Source organism: Arvicola amphibius, chromosome 6 (assembly GCF_903992535.2).
Source record: "Arvicola amphibius chromosome 6, mArvAmp1.2, whole genome shotgun sequence".
NCBI lineage: Eukaryota > Metazoa > Chordata > Mammalia > Rodentia > Cricetidae > Arvicola > Arvicola amphibius.
Window position 1 is genome coordinate 125,468,580 of NC_052052.2, and position 25,499 is coordinate 125,494,078.

The following is a 25,499-nucleotide window of genomic DNA, read 5'->3' on the forward strand; positions in this document are numbered from 1 at the left end:
AGATAGATAGATAGATAGACAGATAGATAGATAGATAGATAGATAGACAGATAGATAGATAGACAGAGGATGGATGGATAGATAGACAGACAGACGGACAGATAGAGGATGTATAGATTATTGATAGAGGATGGATAGATAGATAAAAGATGAACATATGAATAAATGGGTTTCGTGATGGTATTTTATTCTTACTGGTCCTAGTCAATGAAGTCTTAAGCAGGAAGCAAATGCCTGCAGAATTGTAGTACCTGGCCCCAAAATTATAGAGCCAATGTGACAAAGACAGTGACTCCACCCCTTAAAGGACCCCAGACATGTAGATCAATGGAGTAGGATAAAGACCCAGACGGAAACTCAGTCAGCTACAGTCATCTGCTTTATTTTTCCTGGTCAGAAGTATTCTATAGAATGAAACTTTATAAAAGCTTAAAATAATGGCTCTTATGTCTATTACTTCCTCCACATTTCTATTTTTCTTTTATTGCTATTATTTTTAAATGTAATGACATTACTTACCCCCTTTATTTCCTCTCTCCTGCCCCTTCACAAATTCATGACCTTTCTTTTTAACCATTGTTATCATATATACCTCTAAAGAAATAAATACAATCTGCTGAGTCCTTTCAGAATTGTCACATCTATATGTTACTAGGACTGACTACTCAGTTCTGGATATTCAGTCCCGAGTCTCATCCCTGGGGAGGACTAATTCTCCCACTCTCAACAGTTATTAATTGCCTATAGTTCTTCACCTATGAGTGTGGCTCTGAGTTTCCTCCCATCTACACTGGGATGCCAACTGTTGTTGACAGGTCTTGTTTAGGCAGGCGTGTAGTTGAGATTCCATAGGTGTAGCTTCCCCGTCACAGCTAGACAGCGCAATCTCACAGTGGAATTCTTGGTCCTTTGGCTCTGAGTCGTTCTGCCCCATCTTGTGCAATATTCCCTGAGCTCTCAGTGCAAGAATTGTGTTGTATATGTACCAACTGGGCCTGGGCACCCAACAGTCTGCATATGTGCTAGTTGTGGTTTTTTTGTGATGGTCTCCTTCTGCAAAAAGAAGCTTCATCAATGAGGAATAATAGTTACACTTATCTGTGGGTATAAGGGCGAATATTTAGGCTGTAGTTGGGAATTATAATGGTGAGTGGTAGCAGATTTTTCTGTAACATCCACGGCTTCACTAGCCATGCGTGTTTTGCTCTCTTTCTAGTGCCAGGCCTGAACTGATTTTCCCTTTACCAGCAGGTATCACTGCAAATAGCTTCTTCAGAGTGTCCATCTCCCACACTCAGTGCTAGGACCCTGTCTCCTTTGAACCTGTTGCCCGTCTGTGTGAATTCCTGTCAAGATAAAAGTGCCATCACTGCACCTTTAGGGGTCTCTGGTTGTGCTGACCATTGCTGTTGTTCACTGACATCACAGCTAGGTAGGACTGTTGATTGCTCCCCTCCCTTGGCAGCTGGCATGGTGCTTTCTGGGAGTATAAGAGCTGGTTCTCAGGAGGAGGCCTGCAGTCCAGTTCCCACTCAGATCCTCTGAGACCTACATCCTAAGTGCTGGGTACAGCCATCTAATTTTTGAAAAAGGTGTCAAGAACATATATTAGAAAAAAGACAGTTGGAAAACTGGATTTCCACATATAGAAGCATGAAATTAGATCCACATCACTCACTGTGCACAAAGATCAAAGTGTATCAAAGACCTTACTGTAAGACCCAAGACAGTGAAAACTACTGGAGAAAACTACAGGGGAAGCACTTGGATGTGTAGGCACAGGGGAGGACTTTCTGGAAAGGACTTTGGTAGGACAGGAAATAGTTCTCAGCATTGACGTGGGAGAGCAAACTATTTTAATTGAGGAAGTCGCTCAGCGAACCCTGAACATCCTTCTTTATCTGCACCGTGTGCTTTGCCTCCTGGATGGTGCACTTTTGATGTAGAGCCGAGGTTCTCTTGACCCACTTCTGCCTTTAGGGAATGTAAATATTTTCTCAATTAAGCCTGACCCACTGGCTAACAACAAGCCAGCCATTGTTTCTTACTGTTCTGAGCTAATACGCTTGGTATGTGGGCAAAGGCCCCCCTGCCTCTACAGACCAGAAACCTCATGACTGCTCTTCATGAGATAACAGAGAGAAATAATTTAGTGTGAGCTTAGCATGGGTGTTTTTGTTTGTTTGTTCATTTTAGCTGTCTCTTGGCCTAACGGAGCAAAGAAAGATCAAATTCATTGACTCCAAACCAAACGCCAAATGTAGTCACAGGACTGAAGTGTTCAGAACTGCACCTTCTGTTCTTCTTAAATGTAACTTTTTGCAGATACTGCAATTTGGAAATTAAAATAGATACAATTACCAAATCTTCAGATCTTGAGGGTTTTTGTCGTTTTTGTATTTTTCTTGTTCAGAAGCCCACTTATCATTTAGTTGTCTTCTCAGTTAATACCACGCTGGACTATCCTTCAGCCTTTCATGCCTGTGGTGGCTAATACCATGCTGGACTATCCTTCAGCCTTTCATGCCTGTGGTGGTTAATACCACGCTGGACTATCCTTCAGCCTTTCATGCCTGTGGTGGTTTTGAGGCCAGCTGTTTTGTAGCAGGTATCTCAGTTTGTATTTGCACGTTGTTTCCTGGTGGTCTGATAGGATCATTCATTCTGGGGACACAAAGTTCATAAAATACTGCTTTGTCCTGCCAGTGTGTCCTGTCTGAAGACATTGCCCTTGAAGTATCAGTATAAACAAGACACCATTCCAACACATGGAGCATTGGGACAAGGAGATAAAAGCAATGTGAGAGAGAATGCTTCTATCACTAACAGCATTAGACCAAATATGCTAATTATAGACACACTACTAAGGGACTGCAAGGAAAAGGAAGCTTCACCCTTTTGTACAGCCAGGCGCGGTTTCCAGATGGTCAGTAACCAGTCCTTCAGCTCTGGACAGCACCCTGTATACATAATTATCCTGTCTTGTTGAGCCAAGCATCAGTGTGAACTGGCCTCACCCAGAGGAGAGACAGACTCCTCACATCATGATGACAGGTATCTTCGCACCTTGGAGCAAGGCACTCCAGTTAGGCTTAGCCACCGGCCTTGCTTTCTGCTCTGCACAGGCACCTGGGAATGGAAGTGCTGCCTCCTTCCATGGACTTTTCTTTTGCTTTAAAATTTTTATTTATCAGGACTGGAGAGATGACTCAGCAGTTAAGAGTGCTAATCCCTTTTCCAGAGGATCCGAATTTGATTCCCAGCACCCACAAGGTGGATAATAACCATTTGTAACTCCAGTTCCAGGGGATCCGATACTTTCTTCTGGCCTCTGTGGTGATCAGGAACACACTGTTGTACACAAACATGCATGCAGGCAAAATACCCATATGCATAAAATAAAAATAAATATTAAAAAGATTTATTTAAAAATTTCATTTATTATGTTTTGTTTATTTTACACGTGTGTGGGTTTGCAGATGGATATGTATATCCCATGGCATATCTCTGGCGGTCAGAGGACAACTTGCAGGGATCAGGTCCCTCCTTCCACCATCTTGGTCATGGGGATCCAACTCAGGTTGCCAGGCTTCGTGACAAATATCCTTACCCAATGGTCCATCTTGTCAGGCTCCCTTTCCTTCCATTTCTGAGAGATGGCTCATAAATCCCTGTAAAAAATGTTCATATAAGTGATGAAAGGCCTTTCTAGCATTCCAAAGGAGTAGGTTCCTTTCAAGTGTTCAAAATACCTAATTTGCCCAGAGAGGGGAGAGGTGGGAAATTTCCTTTTAGCAGGCAGAGTCAAGCCTCTTATTTGGTGTTAGTCACCCTGGCAGTACATGACGTGGATGGGTGGTGTTGCCGCTGATACTAACCTTGAACGAAGGTAGGTGTGCTATTTGCTAGTTTTCTAAGTGGACAAGGAGGCTCTGTGTAGGGAGACTTTGAGACTATGCAGATGCACTGTTTCCCTTTATTCATGGTTTCACCCTCAGAATATATGATAAATCAGTGGCTCTTTTCCGCATCAGCTGGCATTGTGTGTTTTCTCTTTCCTTTATTGCTTCCACATTCCTAACTGGAATTCTGCTGTGTAAAGCAATTTTCTGTGTAAAAACTTATCTTTTATTTGTATCATATGGAGTGTGGGTATTTGTTTATTTTGATTATTATTATTTATATGTGTGTACATGCTCATACATATGGTCACCGTGTGCACATGGAGGTTAGAGGACAACTTTGTGGCATGATTTTATTCTTACACCTTTCCATGAGCTCTGAAGATGATCTTAGGTCGTCAGACTTACATCATAACATAGCAGATGTTTTTACGTACTTTGTCATTTGGCAGGCCCATGGATATTTGATTTTAGTTAAAATTCTTTACTGTCACTATTCATGTTGTTGCTGATGTTATCCCCGTTTTGGACCCTGGTCATTTCTTCAAGTTGGCTGTCTTAGGCCCTCCTATTCTGGGAGGTCTTTCCTGTTTTCTACTACCAGGAGACACTGCAGACTCACTTGTCACTCTTAGTGTTTAATAATATTTGATTGTTGTTCTGGAAGCCCTCATCCCTTTTAGTTTAGTGTGGCATTGGATGTTCCTTCCTCCTGAAGTGTCATTGCTTGGAGGCTTTCTCAGTAGGCAGAGCTGAGAGATAGATGCTTGAGAGCACACACACATGTGCACACAGATGCTTGAGAGCACACACACGTGCATACAGATGCTTGAGAGCACACATACATGTGCACACAGATGCTTGAGAGCATACACACATGTGCACACAGATGCTTGAGAGCACACACACATGTGCACACAGATGCTTGAGAGCACACATACATGTGCACACAGATGCTTGAGAGCACACACACATGTGCACACAGATGCTTGAGAGCACACATACATGTGCACACAGATGCTTGAGAGCTCACACACATGCACACAGATGCTTGAGAGCACACACACATGTGCACACAGCTGCATTATTATGCACCCCCCCATCTGCTTAAATTTATGCAGATAAAGTTTTTGAACAGAATCTGAGTTCATCCTGACACATCCCAATATAGTCCAGCACAACAGGGTTTCTTCTGACCTGCACCCATTCCTTATTTGTAATTCTTCCTGAATAAGCTCCATGTGCTAAGTGCACCCCTGGGGCTCCAGCATCTTTCTATAACAGTGGAAACCCCTGCTCTTATTAGCCACATTAAATTATGTAGTATGACGTATCATAAATACACAAAATAGTTGTAGGATTGCTAGCCCATACTTATACATAAAGCATTTTGGTAACTACATTACAGAAATGCATTTGGGGTTTCTGTCTTTAGATTTCCATATACTGCAAGGATTCTGTTTCCCTGGCAAGTTAGATTAGCCACCCCCTGTGCCATTTTCCATTGTATTAGTTTTTTTTTGTTATAACTGAATACCAGAGAAGAAGTGATTTAAGGAAGGAAATATTGATTTATTTTGGCTTATAGTCTGAGGATACAGTCCACCATGGCTGGGAAAGACACTGAAGCAGGAGTGTAAGGTAGCTGGCCCAATTGCATCTGCCCTCAGGAAACAGAGTAGACAGGAAGTGCTGTCTGTCATACGTCAGACTTCATCCTCAGTGATCCTCCAACCCAGCATACCCACTAAATATCACACAGCTTTCTAAAGCAGCACCGCCTCTTCAGGATCAAAAGTCCAAGCACATAAACCTATGGTGGACAGACATACCATGTTCAAACCCTGGCTACCCTTTCCAGTAAGATTGGGTTATCGATGTGTAACAGGTTTGCTTATTTCTGCCGATGGAGTCAAATAGTTAGAGAAGCCTCTCCTGTTAAGGGAATTTTACCCTGGAACATGAAATGGAGCTGCAGTTTAGGGTTCAAATGCATAGGTGGGGATGGCCCCTGGTATGGCTTTTCCCCATTTTTATCCATTCAGGAGTCTTCCGTCTATGGGATGGTGCAATCCATATTTAATTTAGTGTAGATTCTTCTCTACTACACTTCTCCAGAAATGCTCTCCAACCACACCCGTACTCAGAAGTGTGTCTCCTAGGTCACTTCAAATTTAGTCAATCTGGCAATGAAAATTAGCTACCACACTTGGTAAGTTCATTTAGTTTCATGACTTTGAATATCATCTATGAAATAATTACCCTCAACTCTGTGTCCCTAGCCCTGATTTCTTTATAACCTCTGAGATTTCTGTGTGGATGACACTCCAGGCTTCTGAACGTCTCAGATAATGTAGTAAGGGCTGATGGTTGGTGTGGGTGAACTTGACTCATGGGCCATTGCTTTGGGCAGAAGTGCTTCACTGAAGAGCAGCAGGAGCACATTGTCCGGGACTGCTCATTTGAAAAGGCTTAGATTCATGAGCGTCATTTTTCATCCTGGAAGTCAAGGTATTTTCACTGGTGTTGCTTTATCCCTCCCTCCCTCCCACCCCCACCACCAGCTTTTTTTTTCTTTTCAAGACTGGGTTTTTCCGTGTAGCCATTGTTGTTTTGGAACTCACTTTGTAGACCAGGCTGGCCTCGAACTCACAGAGATCCTCCTGCCTCTGCCTCCCAAGTGCTGGAATTAAAGGCATGCACCACTACTGCCTGACCTAAGTTTGTTTTTTGAGACAAGGTTTTCTTATGTAGTCCTGGCTATCCTGAAACTTGCTATGTAGGCTAGGCTAGCCTCAGACTCAGAGATCTCCCTGCCTTTGCCTCTTGGGTGGTAAGATTAAAGGCATGTGCCACTATGCTTAGCTAACTGTTAATTAGTTAGCTTGTGTGGGCATTTGTGGGTATGTGTGTTCCACAGTGCATGTGTGGTGGTGGGAGGATAACCCGGGAGACAATTCTTTCCTTCCACCAAGTGGGTCCTGGGGATGAGACTCAGGCCTTCAGGCTTGGTGGCAAGGACCTGCTGAACCATCTCACTGGCTCTTCACCAGGGCTTCTATCAGAGAAATCGTGCTATTGAAAAAATTCAGGAAAAGGTGTCTTAGAGTCAGATTGGATTAATCTAAATCAGAAACGAACTTAAATCATTATATTTTGCTTATAGGGAATATACATTTCTTTTGAAAAGTCTCAGTCCTATAGTATCAATTACACATTTAGTGGTTTTGGTTAAGGACAGAACATGTGTCTCAACTACTTAGAGAAGCTGAGGAGGCGCCATAGGCTTGACTGAGCGTTATGTAACACTGAATCATGCCAGGGAGCTTTTCTTCTTGGATTGTATGTCTTTTCAACGATGCTTGTCAACACAAATTTAGTTCCTATCGTGTTTGCCCTGTGCGATATATGCTGCAGAATATATAGGAGACAACTGAAAGTGAAGTTTGTAGATGATTTTTATAGAAAACTTGTTATTGTAGTAATTCCTATTTTCTCTCTCATATTTCTACATCAATGTCATTTTTTTCTCAAGTTATGGAAGGATACCTGGATCTGATTCCATCTGTTTACATGTTTTATCATAATCAGAGATTTACGTTGCCTTAGTAGTTATTTGATACTCAGGGCTAGCAAAGTCATATTTTTAATCATTTAAATTTCAAAGCTTTTCTTTTTGCTCAAGGTTATTTGCATTTTAATATCTTTGGAGAAAGCAAGAACTTAAAGTTATTTTAGGGATATGGAAATGAAATGCATGGCTTATATCCTACATCTGCACATGGAAAACCACTTAGGTGACAAAGCAGTGTACTCAGGAGTGTGGTGAAGAGGTGACATTTTAGGGCTTGAAATGAGCCCCAGCTCAGGGCTCCCGGGGAGGCTGCGTGTTCATCTTTTACATCCATCCTGTCACTCTAATGCTCCAGGAGGGGAAGTGATGGTGGTGGTGGTGTGTGTATGTGTCGTCCTTCCCCCTTGTTGAATCCTCAGCATAAAGCCTGAAGCCAGGGCTGCCTCACAGTGGTAGTGTCCCCTCTTGGGCATAAACCGATGGGTGAACAGCATTCTTAGTATTGCTCTACGTCCGAGCGCAGGTTGTGTACACACATGTTACACAGGACCCCTGGTTTCCATGGAGGTGGAGACATCTCGCTAATCTACATGCCTCTCTCTCCTGCCCTGCCTACTCTCATCTGGGATTGTTCTCGATACTGTGTTTGATCCTCTGTATTCTTAGTGGAAATGTATATTCTACGGCCCAGATTGTTTGGTAACCTAAATCCCATTTGGAAAAACAAAACAAATCAGAAGCCAACAATGGTGAGATAGCAAGACTGGTTGGTAACTAGAAGGAACATGCAAATAAAAGGTACAGCCTAAAACAGGCATCCCCTTTTTAATGCTTGGTTAGCGGCAGTTCCCGTAACTTCTGAGAGTTCTCTCGGGTTAATTGGTTATTTTTTAACTTTGTAGGGGTCATATTGTTCTCTTCAGCATAGCATTAGGGGGCCCCCACACACTTACTTATAAATACCTTGACAGTATTAAAGTACTGTCTGGTTTCTCTATAAGGCAAAGTGCCCACCAAATTAATCATTTTTAGATTAAGGTAATCAGCCAAAGGTTTAACATTGCATATGAGGAATTCCCAGGGTTAATGTGATCTTTCAAAATCCACAGAGTGTACTTAAGAGAAATTTGACTGTAAATGACTTACAATCATTAGACATGTTGGGAAATAGATTTAATTGGGTCAAAATTGGTTGAAGACTTAGTAATATGAACATTTGTTTAGTATACATATATGCTTAAGAGTTTTTCCAAGCAAATACTTTCTGTGATAAGTATTTTATCTTTTGGATTGTGTGCATGCATGTGTGTGTGTGCGTTGCATGTGAGTGTGCGTGTGCGTGTGTGTGCGTGCGTGCGTGTGTGTGTGCATGCATGTGTGTGCATTGCATGTGCGTGCGTGCGTGCGTGTGTGTGTGTGTGTGTGTGTGTGTGTGCTGGTGTGTGCACATGAAGGTCAGAGAACCACTTTGGGAGTCAGTTCTCTTCTTTCACTGTGTGGTCCAGGGATCCTAAGACATCTTGTTGGTCCTCTTTTTTTTTTTTTTTTTTTTTTTTTTTATGAGATAGAGTTTCTCACACCTGGGATTCACCAAGTAGATGCAGCTGGTTGGCTGGCAAGCTCTAGGGATCCTCCTGCCTCTGCCTCTCCAGTACTGGGGCTATAGATGTACACACAACACCTGGGTTTTCCACGTGAATTCTGGGGATCCATCTCAGGTCCTCAGTGAGCTATCACTCCAGCCTTGTCTTGGGTCACTCTTAAGTTAAATATGAATCTTTGTCCCTGCTGTGCTTTGGACAGATGAATCATTTGTTGGTTTGGTTTGAATTGTTTTCCTGCTCCAGGGAAAGGAAGAACTTCTTTTAGACAGTAGCTAAAGACAGATATGTAAACCCATTGGATAGTGCGCATATTTGGCCCTCTGAGTAAGAGATGATAAACCACCCTGACCGATGAGCCCTAGTGCTTCTTCTGGGAATTGGCGCCTGTGCTGGTACAATGCAGGGACCTGTGCAGGGCTTGGGCAGTGCTGAGGTGTTTCATCAGCTCAGAGACTAATTGGAGCCTCCCGGGAATGTTCTGAGCACCCTGCTCATTGTAATTAGCAACACCTTCTATGACTAGGTTCTTATTGAAGTTAGTCTGGTTGGAATTTTAAAAAAAAGTCATTATAGTTCAACTGTAGAATACTCAGTCAGGACTTGAATCTGCCACCGTACCCAGGAACTGGAATTTCTGTAAGCTTCAATTTTCATTCTATTTATGTTCACAAAAATTATATCAATGAGGTCAATAGTAGCTGAAGAGAGAGGAACTTGAGTGGATTTGAGATCACTGAATAAGCATGGCCTATATATGTTAACATATAGAATATGTGCATGTATTCATTTTCACATAACCCAGTAAAGATCTCAGTTAAATGATTGGCAATATGTGCTGGTTCTGTCTGCTAGTGGACAGTTTTTTACTGACACCCCTAGCAGGTTGCATGGTGCACTAAGACACCTGGATGGAGAATCACAAGGGGCCTTATGTGACTCCTTGTTTACCTACTGAGGTGTGAAGAGGCTCATTATAATTTTAGAATAATGTTAACCATAGGGCTGGTGAGATGGCTCAGTGGGTAAAGGCACTTGCTACCAAGTCTGACAACCTGAGTTCAATCCCTGGGACCCATGTGGTACCCAAAAGTTGTCCTCTGACCTTCACATACCTGCTGTGGCACATGTACGTCTCTGTCCTGAAATAAATAAATAAGATGTAATAAAAATAAAAAATAGAACAATGCTAACATTGTAAGGTACATTTTAGTAATAAATGTGAGTGTAATTAAAAGCATGTTATAGTTAAAGTTGAAAACTTTAAAGACATAAGTGGTTGCCCTATAAAGATATCATGAAAAGCAAAAGGGACAAAGTGGCTGAGTTCTGAGCATGATTTGTGCTCAAAAACTCATCCTAATTATTGTTGAATTGAAGTGTTATATGTCTAAAGTGCCACCAGTGGGTTATGTATGAGGGTGCTTGCTAGGAAAACCAAAAAAGAGAGATGCAGCCCAGTAGTTATCTGTAATAGGAGAAGAATATGTCACATTCATGGAAGATGCACAGGAGACTCCCGAGGAGAATGACTGAGAATTTCTGAGGGAGGAAGTCTATCCAGCTGACTGAATTCCAGGAAGAAGGTTGATCAGTGAGAAGGCTGCTGCATGCTGGGGTGTGGCCAGACAGAACATCTGAGCCCAAAGCTGTCATCGAAGGTGGTGGCCTTCTCTGAGGGCTCTTGCATTGGGATATCACATGGTTGGACCTGTACTGCAGGAAGAGTGATTCAGAAATGGGTGGTGGGTGAGGAAAGGCACCAAAGGCAGAAATTGTGCTCACCTGTTCTGGATGCAGTGTGGGAGGATTTGTGAGATCCTAAGGCTGGGCATTGGTGTGTGTGTGTGTGTGTGTGTGTGTGTGTGCGTGAGAGAGAGAGAGAGAGAGAGAGAGAGAGAGAGAGAGAGAGAGAGAGAGAGAGAGAGAGAGAGAGAGAGAGAGAGAGAGAGACGGGTGAGAGGTACAGAGTGGGAGCACATGAAGCAACGTTGAGGAAGGAGAAGCCATGGGACCCTTCTTTGAATTTTTTAGGTGACTGATCAGCCGTGCATTGCTTTTTAACAGCTTTGAAAAAAAGTGCAAGTTATCTTTGAATACCAAGTGAGACAAAATAAACTTTTATGCTGCAGGGACTCAGTGAGTGCTTAGGTACAAATAGATTTTTCTATATCTCCATTTAGGGTGAAGAAGTGGACTCTTCTCGTGGGGTATACACATGCAGTGTCAAGAGAAAGATCTGAACAACAGATAGAAACTTGGCTGGCAGTGGCAAAATTGTGTTCAACAGCAGTGGGTTTGATAAACTTGTCCGGGAGGATGTTCGGGTTAAGAAGAGTACAGGGCAGGATGGAGCCCTAGAGAGGGGATGCTGACCTTTATGAGTCCAGAGGAGGAGGAATCAGCTTAGAAAACACAACGGGCATGATAGAAGTGGTTCAGTGGCGACACATCCTTTAATCCCAGCACTCAGGAGGCAGAGGCAGGAGCTCTGTGAGTTCAAGGCCAGGCTGGTCTACAGAGTGAGTTTCAGAACAGCCAGTGCTGTTACACAGAGAAACCCTGTCTTGAAAAAGAAAGAAAAAAGAAAAAAAGTGGTTCATAGATAGCATATTGCTGGATTCTTTAGCCACATATTCATATATATATACATATACATATATATGTATATATATATATATATTCCTTTGAAACATAGAAGGTCATGAGATAAAACAACTTGGTGTTGTAGTCTTCTGAAATGCTAATATTTGATTTTATTTTCTGAAGTCTTAAAGAGCACAATAGTACAAGAAAAAAACATATTTACTATATCAAATAGATTGTTGAATATGGTATTCTTTAAGAAACACTCAACTCTGGGGCTGAGTTATGACTCAGTAACTAAGGGCACACTCCACTCTTGCAAAAGAACTGAGTTTGGTTCCCAGCACTCATAGTAGGTGGCTTACAACTGTCATGCCAGCTCCAAGGCATTAGTGCCCTCTGTGGACTCTTGTGGGCATCTGTACTCATACACGTGCATACCCATAGACACACACGTGCATATATACACAATATAGAAATACAATCAATCTTTGAAAAGAAACACCCGACTTTAGAAGTGAATATATGTAGTATCTATGAAAATTAGTTGAGAAAATGGGCATGATATATCCCCCATTCTGTCACTGAAGGAAGCATTTGGATGGACTCGGTTAACATTCAGATAGTGTGCTTTCCAGTCTGTTCCTGTCTTTATACCTAAACTGAGTTTCTTGTTAATGGTGTGCAGTTGAGTGTGAGTTTCTTATGCTGTCTCTTTGATTCTGCCCTTACTTGGAGTTTGTAATTCATTCATATTTAGTGAGGTATAGGCACAATTGGATCTAAGTCCATCATTTGCTTTTGTTTGCTTCATGTTGTTCTTTGCTGCTTTCTTTAGGTTCATCAGACATTTGAAATATTTAATTTTTATCTCTATAATGGATAGTTAGTTATGATATTTGAGATCTGAATAATTACTTTAGTGCTTGTAACATGTATCCTTAATTTTAGTTTGCTTTTAAATAATATTCTCTCAGTCCCCAAAGAACTTTACAATAGTGTAATTCCATCTACCCTCACTCATACCTTTGCATTCACATTAAATAACTTGCTTCTAGTAATGTATTGACCAACTTTATGAATCATTATTTTGCTTTAAAACATTGTTTTAAAAAATAAACATTATAGTTGTTCACTTTTTTAACGGCTTTGAAATAGCTGGTACATTTCTTTCCAGTGTTCCTTATTCTTTCATGTATATCCAGGCTTCTTTGTTTCTAAATATCTCCATTATCTGTCTGGAAACTTCCATCATTTTTTTTAAGTGTGGGTCTGTTATCAATTCTTTTGGCTTTGGCTTTTTGTGTTTCTTTCTCTCTCTGTGTGTGCTCAGAAATGTCTTTATTTCAATTTTTATTTTATATAACATTAATGGAACTAACTTAATTCTTTTTTGCATTTATTTATTGGTGTGTGTGTGTGCATGTGTGTGCGTGCACACGTGTTCTGGTAGTTACATAGAGTTGGTTCTCTTCTTCTAACCATGTGAGTTCAGGGATCAAACTAAGGCCGCCAGGTTTGTGCAGCAAGCACTGTTACCAGCAGAGCCATCTCTTGGAACTTTCATTTTCTCTTTCAAAAGTTGTTTTCTCAGGTATATTCTGCTATGCCTAGGTTGGTAGGCCTATGTAATAAGTTCTTCATTTCAGATATTCTGTTTTTGCTTCTAGAATTTTTGTTTCTTTTTGGAGTTTGAGTTTATGATCTAGACCTCTCTCATTTTGCATGAGTTTAGTTTGATATGCTTAACCCTTTGTCACCAAGCTGTTTAATGCATTTATAACAGTGAAAATCTTATTTGCCCATCTCAATATCATGGCAATGTCTGGCTTGACTTTGTTTTTCCCTCTGACAGTAGATTCTGTTTTCCTCTTTATCTGAATTGTTTTGCTGTGTTTGTTGTATAGAGGTCACATTGCAAAACATTTTTTTATGTGTAGGAGCTGAAAGTAGAAAATACTTTTCCTGAGAAGACATTATCCGTGCCTCCTCTGTGGGTGCCAGGGAAAGGGGCTGGTCTTTTCACAGCCCAAGCCAGTCTCAGTACAGGCTGCAGATAGCTTTACCTGTCTTCTCTAAATCAATGCTTTCAGACGTAACAAGGGTAAAATTAGGACTTCTTTCAGGGCCTGGGAATTAGTCCTCATGAGATTTAGAGAAGTCTCTTGACAGTTTTTCCAACTGTTAGCCCTATATGCCACTGGAGAATCTATTACCTAGCCCCACCTCCAACCCTCCCTGCCATGGGGTTTCTGTCTCTGCTTCTTCGCCTTGCTCCTAGCTTTTGTTATACTTCTGCGCACCTGAAAACAGCTCCAGGTGAAGAAGACTTTGTTGGTGGTGAGGACTTAGCACGTCCCAGTCTTCTCCACAATGCCAACCCGGCCTCTAGCTGACTCACTACAGAAGGTTTGTCATCCTGGCGGTGCAAGCAGCCCTAGATTCTGTCTCACTTAGAACCCATTCTCTCTAGAATTCACGTTATCTAGATTTCTTTGAAACGTAAACTCTCTAATGTGTTTTTAAAAATGTCTTTCAGCTTTCCTTGTTTTGGCAGAAGCAACTGTCTCCTATAATGAAATGTCAAAGCAGGAATAAGCCTGTTTCTTACATTTTTTTCCCAGAGCATCCTCTGGGAAAGGCTGCTCTCAGTCTTCCATTCTTATTGTAGTCTTTTCTTTTCAGGTGTCCTTTTCAGGTTGTGCACTCTGAGCATTTCTGTGATGGATGGTTTATCTGTTAAGTATAGGAACTGTTTGCAGAATGAAATATCTATCTTGTGATAGAGCAGCTCGGTCCTGTGGAGTGTGTGCTCACCGTGCCACTTGCTTTTAGCCATTCTTTATTCCATTCAAAGCGGTACTATCGGACAGTGAATGATGACAACCACTACTTTCCTTTCAGAAGTGGTTGTCAGGGACAAAGCCTTGTGCCTTATGTGTCCCAGACAAACTCTGCTATTGAGGTACACCCTGGATGATTTTATTTTTTCTAGGGTCTCACTGTGTAGCCCTGGCTGTCCTGGTATTCACTCTGTAAACCAGGCTGGCCTTGGACTCACAGAGATCCACCTGCCTCTCCAGAATTCTGGAACTAAAAACTTATGCCACCATGCCCAGCCCCTGAATGATTAAAAAAAAATCTCTTTAGGACAATTTATACTTGGATATGTCTGTAATGTTGATTCTTAGGTAAATGATTTCTTACTATTGGGTCTTTAATTTTTTTGATCCCTTATCAAAAAGGGTGAGAAATGATTAAATATTTTGCAAAGAACTTTGTCCCCTCTTTGATGCTGGGTGATTTTTCAAAGTAACAAAGTATCCTCAAAGATTTTTGAGATCCCGTTTTCTTTAAATATCTACCAGAAAGAAAGCAGAAACCTAGTGCATGTTGGCCTACACTTGAAAAATGGTTAAAATTAGTACATTAGTTTCTCTAATTTTATGGACTATCATAAAATCTGGCATTTTAGAAAGTTATTGAAATCTGTGCCCTTAAACAGTGCAAGGAGTTTCTACAGGAGGTAAGCACTTACTGACTGTGAGAATCCATTCTGCAGCTTTGTTCCCTTGGGTTTGTAGGCTGACTTTGCTTTTCTTGGTACAGGGTTGGAAAGGTGGCAAGTGCCAGGTAACAGCTCCAGGGAGCAGCAAGGGTGTGCAACTCACTGTGGCAGTTAGTTCCTTCCCCCAAGCAGTTCTTTGGCTGACTTAGCAGAATCATTCAAACTTTTCTACATCTATTTGTAGTACGAATAGTAAAAACCAAGAGACAGATATTGGAGTTTTAACCTGAAGATCAGAAAAACAAAGCAGTCAAGCCACTAGGGAGCTCTTACCTCTAAGAAATCCTCTGACTGAAAAGAGAGCAAGTTTCTGTCTCATCCCGCTTTACATTCCTCTCTAGATTAAAGGCATGTGACTCTCTAGTACTGGGATTAAAGGTGTGAGCTACCACAACCTAGAACTGTTTCTGTATTGGTCTAGTGTAGCCCAGGGTGGCCTTAAATTCACAGAGATCCATCTGCCTCTGTCTCCCAAATCCTGGGATCAAGGTGTGTGATACCACTGCCTGGCTTCTAGTGACTTAGTTTTACCTTCTGGTCGTCAGGCAAGCTTTACTTATAAAACATAAATAAAATATCACTAAACATATTGGTTGATTGATTAACAGATATATTATGTACTTAACCTGTATATCTAATCCATCCATCTATCTATCTATCTATCTATCTATCTATCTATCTATCTATCTATCTGGTTATCCATCTATTATCTATTCATCAATCATATATTATTTAGCTATCATCTATTTCTATTATCTATATACTTTTAAACTGCCTTCTATGCTTATCTATCTATCATCTATCTATCTATCTATCTATCTATCTATCTATCTATCTATCTATCTATCTATCATCTTTCTGTCTGTGTGTCTATTTAATCTACCTATTTTTCATCTAGTTATCTCTATCACCCAATTACCTATTTATCATGTACTTTTCCTCCCTCCCTCTCTTCTCTCCCTCCCTTCTATCATTTATCTGCCACCATCTATTCTCTTCCATGTATCTTTTACTTATGGGCAGAAATGAGAACTTGGTCAGAATCATACGCCTGTCTCTCTCTGATTGATTCGACTAATCCACTTCTCAGTGTGTTAGAAATTTTGTCTTCTTTTAGTCCTTGGGTGGCGACATGTGAGCCTATGGGGGACATCTCACACTAAACTATAGTTGTACTATAGAGGCCAGCTCTAGCGTCTCCTCCCTGATTGTGTGTTGTTACCTACTGAATTTCTTCCTACTCCTTCCACCCCGAGCCATATCCTTACTAGTCTCTCACGACTGCTGTTCTACTTTGTTCTATAAGAATATTCATTCCCCAAACCGATGAGTGGTGCCGGTGTATTTGACTTGGTCTCAGTTACAGGTTACATGCTGAACCTGCTCAGCCTTGCTTCACAAGGTGGGAGTGGGAGCTCCTTAGCCTCTAGCCCTGGTGTGCACACCTTCAGACTCAGTGTGAAGACACTTCACATCATTCTCATGCTAAATGCTGTCTGTGCCAAAGGCCAAGGGGAAGCGTGTGTGCTTATAAGAGGACTGATAAAATTATAAGAGCTCTCATTTGCCATTGTCTCCCATTACCAGGGTCATAATATAGATGGGCAGCACTTGACCAACACTCATCCCAGATCAGAGCTCTGGAAAGCCCACACTCAAGTTGATTTGGTTTATTTTGAATTTAGATGTGATGTTATTGAAAATGCTAATTAGAAGCATGCATGATATGCTGGGTATGGTGGCACACTCCTGTTACTGCAGCACTTGGAAGGCAGAGGTAGGCAGATCAGTAGTTCAGGGTCAGTCTTGGCTCTATAGCAAATATGAGGATAAGCCTAGGCAGCATAAAAACCTGTCTCAAAACAAGAACAAAAATGATAATTATTTAAAAATTAAAAATTGATTTAACCAGTGTTTTTTTTACTGATTTTTTAATTCAGATATATTACTTTATTTTTCAGATACTTTTATTGGTCTGTTGGAAAATGGCAATGCAATTAAGATTAGTCTTCAATTTAGATGGTTAATCGTGAAACCTTGGTGGGGATCTTTGCCATGCTGAAAATGACCATGTAGAAAATAATGGCTGTTCGTACTAATGCTGTGATTTTTCTCAACTACCAACTTTTATATTCAGAATAAAGTTAGAGTTATAATGTATGTATTTATTTCTCTAAATTACTAAAGTGAAATAATTTAGACGAGAGCTTTAAAATAATTTATATAACTTACTTATCTTTATCTTTAATTCAACAATTCAACAAGGTTTCAAACTACCAAGACTCTGTGGTAAGACCTATACAGACTGAAAACGTGTCAGCTGATGTAGTGTGTGTTGACTGCATTACTGAGTTACGCTGAGAGCAAGTAAAGCAACAGGAATTGGTGATTGCAAACCAAGTCGATACGACACACTTCGGTGACAATAAGTGCTATGGGAAAGACAAGACAGGGCAGTAGAGAACCATGGACACCCTAGCAGCTGTTGTCTGAGCTGTCAGGAAGGAAGTACAGTTGTGGTGGGGGTTGTGGAAGAAAGGGACTGTGAGAGACACAGCAGGAGGGCCTGTCCCTCACCTGGGTGCAGATTCATTCGCACTTAGCTGGCAGGGACCTAAGAGGGAGCAGGTAAGCAGGCAATGAAGATTTGCTGTTTTCTAAGGACTGTTTAAGCCCCAGCCCTGTCTCAGATAGTACTATTTGTGTGTTAACTCCAGGTTTTTATGAAGTGTATGAGCTTAGCAAAGGAAGAGACTCTTCAGGTCAATTTGATCTTGTCACAAACATCATTGACCTAAAAAGCTATGTATCCTTTACTTCAGGAAATTCCAAGTTCTCATATTTGATTGTGTTGATAAATATAAATTTATGCAAGTGAATAGCAGAAGTTAAGACACAATGGAAGGGACTGGCTGCTTTAGGAGAGGTTAACTGAGCTGCAGCATCTCTGTGGGGTGCAGTGCAGATAGCTGACCTGAGGGGAGCAACCCTCCTTTAGGCACCAATGCAAAACACTTTCCGTGGAGGATCACTAGTAAAGCAAGGTGTGGAACAGTCACAGCGCTCTGTCACTTAGGTTAAACCTACATGTCTGTTAGGGCTATGCTAGATAACACGCAGAGACTCTCTCTGAAGGAATATCGCTACCGTTGACTGCAGTCTGGTGGCTAGGGAATGGGAGTGGGAGGGACAGTCCTTCATACCATGTGTTTCTTTGAGTACTTAAGACGTGTGCATTACATAAAGTGAACTACCCATGGGAATAAAATTGGAAAAATTGTTCAATTAAAGTTTAATTTTTTTTCTAAGTCAGAGTAGCTTTCAGTTAAATTCTAGTCAACATTTAATGTCCACCTAGCAACCATTTATGAGTACTGTTCCTTCCAGCAACTGGTCAATTGAAGAATTCTTCTTTAAACATGGCTGTTTCATTTTTTTGTCTTTAAATTTTTTTTATTGAAGATAGATTTTTTTATACAGTAAGCAAATACTCTGATTTAGTTTCCCTCCCAACTCCTCTCAGATCTGCCTGCACCACTTCCCTACTCACCCATGTCCACGTTCATTCTGTCTCCCTCTTATTGAAAACATCAAACAGGCAAAAGATAAGGTAAAACAAAAGCAAGCCCATCAGAATAGGACAAAACAAACAGAAAATAAAGAACCAAAAAAAAAAAAAATCACAAGAAACACATCCAGATGCAGAGTCACACACATTCCTACACACAGATTCCGATTAAACACACAACTGGAAACCACACTAGATGAGCAAAAGACATACAAGGTAAAAGAAATCCATATGAAGTGTTATGAGAAAAAAAACCCAAGAATTCGTTTCCATCTGCTGTAGGAAGCAGTTCCTCTGATGATGCCTGAGCAGGACACTGATCTGAGTAGAGCTGAACGTCATTAGGAGTCAATTTATTATTACGTTCCTCTAGGAGAACAATAGTATTTGATTTTCCTCTAGGTCCATGGCCTGCCTAGTCTCAGGTTCTTGGCCATCCATACGGTGTCAGATATAAGTTCCAACCCATAGAATCAGTCTTCAACCCAACCAGATAGTGGTTGGCTACTCTCAGATCTTTACCACTGTTGTACCAGCATGTCTTGCAGGCAGGTCACCATGGCAGATCAAAGGGGTTGTAGTTTGGTTGGTGGTTACCCTTCTCATTTGGTATTATGCAGAATGTCTTCCAGAACCATGAACATTATCAGTCCATAGGAGCGAAGGCTCTAGGTAGGCACCAGGTCGACTTCATGTTCAAAGAGTTGTGTAGGTGTCATCTACCGCAGTAAGGCCTTAACTGTCAGTTTTTGGAGAGCAACCTACAGACTTGGGGGTATTCTGGGTTGTTAGGAAGTACATGGGGCCTCTTTGACCAACAACTAAATTAGATGTAACCCATCCCTGGCATTGGAGGCTTCATTTGGTGACAATAGATGTCTAGTTCGTGCTTAGTCTGCTCCATTACTTGGTGACTCAATTTAGTTTCCATTTATATATTTATATAATTTAAGAGGCGTCTATTGCATTGTGTTTCTGTATGATCGCTCACGTGGTCCTTAGTTTTAGCCACTCCTCCCTGTTTTGCATCTGTTGCCCACCTTTCCTCTCCCCATTTGATTCTTCTATTCCACTTCCCCACATCCCTCCATACTATTTTATGGTATGGAGATACATTTCCTAGGGAGATCCCTCCCCTCCTCCTAGTCCTTTACTCTATACCTAAAAATATGGGTGGTTTCTTAAAGGAAAGGCTGCCATGCATTATTCAAGTCTAATTATTTAGCCGGCAGAGAGTAAAGCCAATAGCTAACTGCTCATAGGCTCCTCACTGACAATGCTGCTGTTGCTGTTCCCCTTCCCTCTTCTTCCCCTCCTCTTTTTCCTCCCTTGCATTTTAATCATTCCTCTCCCCTCCTCTTCTTAGACATATGCCAATATTTTTGCCTTTTTTACTAGTTATTTTAGTTTACTTTAATTATTTTAATTAATATATCTGGACCATGGTCAAGGCCATGGAGATCTCAAATGTGTTGCCAAGGCAGACTTCACTATTGTGTGGAGTGGGTAGAGGACTGAGAACTGTCTAAACAAACACAAAATGGAGTCAGAACAAGGTGGTATTACCTTATTTCAGCACAGCGAGTACCGTCCTGTTTCTCCATTAGGAATCTAGTGACTTTTTCCCTTTGCTTTGCTTTTGAAGGTGAAGCCAGTCATTCACAGCAGGATCAATGTGTCTGCCCGTTTCAGGAAATCACTGCATGAACCTTGCACCATTTTGTAAGTTGGAGCCCTTCATATTTCAGGGTAGAATTAACTGACTGTGTGCTTTCCTTGGGGGTTGGAATTTGAATGTTATGAGTATAACAGTTTTCAGATGCGTTGTCTCTTTTTCCTTTTCCTCCACAGCTTGATTGCAAATGGAGACCTCATAAGCCCAGCTTCTCGACTCCTCATTCCTAGAAAAGCTTTAAATCAGTGGGATCACGTGCTACAGATGGTCACAGAGAAAATAACTCTTCGGAGTGGGGCTGTTCACAGGTGTGTAATAGCACTTCCCACAGCGGGGATGGTTTGGGAATCAACCTCAAAGATGTTCCCATGGGCTCTGGAGTCACTGATTCCTAGATCTGAAGTTTGGCTGACCCTGTTAAGCTTAACGTGCCTGAGTTTCTTTATATGAAGACTATGATATATAATGGCACTTTAATGGGGTTTGTTCCTATCAGTCTGTGGCATGTTGGAACACATCAGAAGATTTAACCTGTTTTTTGCTATTTTAGTGCAGAGTAATAAACAAGCATCATTCTACGCTAAGAGAAAGGAACTTTTTGGCCCGTACCAGCTTCTTGATTGTTAGTTGAGTGTTCTTTCCCCAGGGAGGCAAGACTGTTTATTCAGGGGTTTAAACTGGTTTGTCTCAGGCAAAAATGTCAGATGCTAGAAAGAGGAGATGGGCTTCAGGAGGAGACAGGTGAGGGAGGATAAGTGAGATGCTCCAAAATTAAAACCAAAAGCATTTTTTTAGTGAAATTTAAATGAACATTTAAAGCATGGTATAGCCTATGAAGTTATTGCTTAAGGTTTTTTTTTACTACATTTATTTATTTACTTATTTATGTTTGTGTGTGTGTGTGTGTGTGTGTGTGTGTGTGAGCACATATGGAGGCCAGAAGACAACCTTTGGAAGTCATTTCTCTCCTTCCACCATGTGGGCCTTGGGGTTTAAACTCAGGTTGTTAGGCTTCTGGCAAGCACCTTTACTAACTGAAGTCTCTCACTGGTCCTGAAATGATCCCTTTAGGCAAGCTAATTTATGTTTTTTCTTTCTGATGGAAGATTACAAATAACAGAATGCATTGAAAGTGTATATGTAGTGTATGCTCATGGACACACACCTACACACTCACATGTGTCTCCAAATCCAAGAAGTTCTCTCAGTATTTATCTCCTTCTCATCCCTCCTGATGCACCATGCACTTGTTCTTGTCTGTTTGGTGCATGCACACCATACATGTGCACGCGCGCACACACACACACACACACACACACACACACACACACACACACATATACCAAAGCACAGCCACTGCCTGGACTAAATTCCCAAATGACTGCACATCATGTCCTTCAGTTAAATGCATGTTTATATATTATTTTAATAGTTTTATTGTCACTGAAAATATAAGTATAAATTGTTTTAATTTAAAATAATGCTTAGCATATGACAAAAATTCAAGTAGTACAGAAAGTGTAAATGTAAAGTATTTCTCCCATTCAGATCCACTATCTCTTTCCTGAGTAGTTTTTGTACACTAGAAATCAGAACTACAAATATTCTATGCATGTACAAGTATATGCACTGCTAGTTTCCCCTCCCTCTTCTCTCCCTTTCTCCTCCTTTCCTTCTCCCCCCTCCTTTCCCCCATTTCTTGTGTGTGTGCAACACGGGGGTCAGAGAAGGATGCTGTGTACCGTGCTTTACACTCTGCACTTTCCTAAGAGCCTTTCTCGAACCCAGAGCTAAGCTGGCTTCCAGAGAGCCCTGTTGATCCTCCTGGCTCTGCCCTTGTCCCTCAGTGTTAGGGTTATAGGGAGGCAGAGACAAGGGGTTTCTGGGGCTTGCTGGATGTCAGCCATATTAGCTCCAGACTCAACAAGAGACCCTGTTTCAGAGGAATAAGAGGGAGAGTGACAGGTAGATCAGGGTACCGCATGACTCCCTTTGACCTTTACTTCAAGGTTGCCTATGGCAAGTCTACCACTCCACATGCTCATAGCATCACACGTATATTTTACTCATACACGCAAGTTTAATTGTTTCTTGATTTTTATTTATTTGATATACAGTACTGTATGATTTCCCCCTTCCATTCTAGGTATTTTTATAATCACTTTACATTTTAAATCAATTAGCTCAGCATTCTTATGAATTAAATAGTGTTATTCTCTTTTGATAGACATGACATATGAGACCCAGAGAGGAAAGTTACATGTCCAAGATTAAACCAGCCAGCTCTTGGCTGGGAGATCTTAGAGTCCAGATCTTTTCATTTCTAGTGTAACATTTGATTTGGATCTATTTGGAGGAAAGAGGGTGAAGAATGTCTGGCTGGCTGGCTCTTGGCCAGTGGTTCTCAGCCAGGTGTGATTTTACTTCCAGGGGACTTGCATCTGTATCTGGAGCCAGTTCTGGTGAGCACAGGCCAGCACTCCTCCATCTAGTGGAGAAGGACTGGGGTGCTTCTGGGTATCTGTAATAGACAGGGGAGAGTCTAGGGTACTTCTGGGCAGTCTACAATAGGCAGGGGAGAGTCTGGGTACCCTTTGATGGACAGGACAGCTTCCCCGATGGAGGACTGACTGTCCACAGTGCCTTTGTTTCAGTTTGGTGGACTCGATGAAACAGGCTAAGCAGAAATCGGGGTTGTGTTCCTACTTAGATTTATAGAGTTGGAAATCCCACATTATAGAAAAATGTTAACATCTGCATGCTAATGGAGAACTGACACTTTCCAGGGCTTTTGTTGATATTTTTAGTGTTCTTCATGGCCATCTGATAGATCAATGGATCCCCCCTTTTTTTCTTTTTGATACCATGTCTGTAGTCCTGGCTAGCTAGTCTGCAGCTCACTATGTAGCCCAGGCTAGCCTTGAACTCATGATGTTTCTGTTTCTGCTTTCCTAGTGATAGAAGTATTTTATTATTGTTATTCAATGTTTTAAATATAAGGCATTTGAAAGTTTTTGAAACACATTATGTTGAAACCCTAGCAACTACTAGAACTTGTTTATAATCTTCAAAATTACATTATCTTCCTGGTTTAGTTATCTAGTGGCCTACTTTCCTCTGTTTAAAAGAATTCCGTAGATAATTTAAACCATCTGGTAAAGAAATCAGTGTTCTTACAATAAGTGACATATTAATTGCAGTTACAGCAGCAGTTTTACAGTAAAAGAGGCTCTATGAACCCCATAGCTCTGGGAGGGTCATGCCCACTCTCGTGCTTAGGCATGGCTAAAAAGGAGACACAAGCATGCATGCTATGCAGTTCTGCGCCATTAGTGCTGGCTTGCCCCTGCCCTTCTTCCCTCTCACCTTCTTTTTTCTTTACCCAGTTCTGCTTGTTTGGCTGTAGTACCTTGGCCAGAGGCTATCCTTAATAGAGAATGTGGCAGGAAACTTGTTGGCCTACAAGTATACCAAGAAAATACATGGAAACAGTGTTGATAAACACATCAATCGTCTTCCACGGAAGCTCAACTTCATTTAAACACTACATTCTGGGGCTGGTGAGATAGCTTAGTGGGTGTAGAGACTTCCTTGCTACACAAGCCCGAAGAACTAAGTGTGATTCTTGGACAGAGAGAACCAGTTCCTGAATGTTGTCTTCTGACCTCCATCAACACTTAACCATGGCACACATGCCCTCCCCCTAAATAATATCAAATGAAAAGAAATACAGTCTAAACCAGTAACTTTCCCCTTTTCCCTCTAACATCTTCCTGTGGTATCAGAAGTGATTTCTGTGCTGGGCTTCCAGGCTCATTGATGGTGCCTGTTGAGCCAGATAGTGCCCAGATCTCTGGTATGATAGGAGGTTCCTGTTGAATCTCTTGGCTGCACAGTCAGTAATTGGAAGAGTAACAGAGGAACCAAGTCAAGAATGGAGTGCCCTGTTTAGTTGGCATTCTTAAGCACCTCTCCAAATGGTCGTGGAAATTCTAACCGTTGGCATTGGTATTTTGACAGGCTTTATACCCTAGAAGGAAAACTGGTTGAGAGTGGAGCCGAACTGGAGAACGGGCAGTTTTACGTGGCCGTTGGCAGAGATAAGTTTAAGAGACTACCTTACAGTGAGTTACTTTTTGACAAATCAGCAATGAGAAGGCCTTATGGGTAAGTCTTTGTCTTTGCTCACTCACTCTCACTCTTTGAAGGAGCACTGGAGCAATGTCAGTGTGAAGGGAGGAGGGGGATTAAGAGTGGGCAGTGGGGGAAGAAAGGCCATTGTGTCGTGTGTTCCACCTATTTGAAATATATAAATGCAAGTGCACGATTGATAGTAGGTGTGATGGCACACACGGTATTCCAAGCACAGAGGTGGAGGCAGGAGGATCAAGAGGTTAAGATAATCCTCACTATGTAGTGAGTTCAAGACTAACCTCTCTCAAATACAAAGAAAAGAGTATTTTCTGTAACCAACAGTCTTATTCATCAGTTAGAATAGACAGCATTTATGACTGAGAACTGTTGCATAAAACATACTGTTGGAATTTGTACCTTTGCATTGCACCAAGTTTAAAGAAAATACAAAGCTCCATTATTGTGAAGAAAAAAATAGACCATGCACTCTCTGTATAAATCTCATGGGCATTTTAGAGTCTAGTAGTGCAGCCAGAACACATGAGTTTTTCAGTTGGTTTGGAGAGAAACTTACAGTACCTTACACTCATTATAAATTTTATTTGCTTATCTTTTTGAGACAGGGTCTCTCTAGCCTAGACTGGCCTCTAACCTGCTATGCAGCCAAGGCTGGCCTTGAACTCCAGCTGTTTCTGCCTCCACCTCTGAGTTCTGGGATGATTGGCATGCAGGGCCTTATCTGGCTTACATGCCCTCCCTTCCCTTTAGAAACTGTAAGATGGGAAAGCGATGTAGTTGCCCTTACACAAACCGATAGCGAAGCTGAGTACAGAGTCAGACTTATGTGTATGTGTGTGTATGTGTTTATTTGTATGTATGCACACGAACATG

The 25,499-nt window shown here is 41.4% G+C and overlaps 1 protein-coding gene across 5 annotated transcripts in view; it reads left to right on the plus strand.

Moving 5' to 3' along the window:
- Dcdc2 (doublecortin domain containing 2) overlaps positions 1–25,499 on the plus strand; it is a 181,218-nt gene that overhangs the window by 46,081 nt on the left and 109,638 nt on the right. For all 5 annotated transcript variants that reach the window (XM_038334929.1, XM_038334926.1, XM_038334930.1 and 2 more), the window contains exons 4-6: positions 20,445–20,521; positions 20,651–20,782; positions 24,495–24,641. In XM_038334929.1, coding sequence (XP_038190857.1) covers positions 20,445–20,521; positions 20,651–20,782; positions 24,495–24,641 — 356 coding nt within the window. The remainder of the gene's footprint in view (positions 1–20,444; positions 20,522–20,650; positions 20,783–24,494; positions 24,642–25,499) is intronic.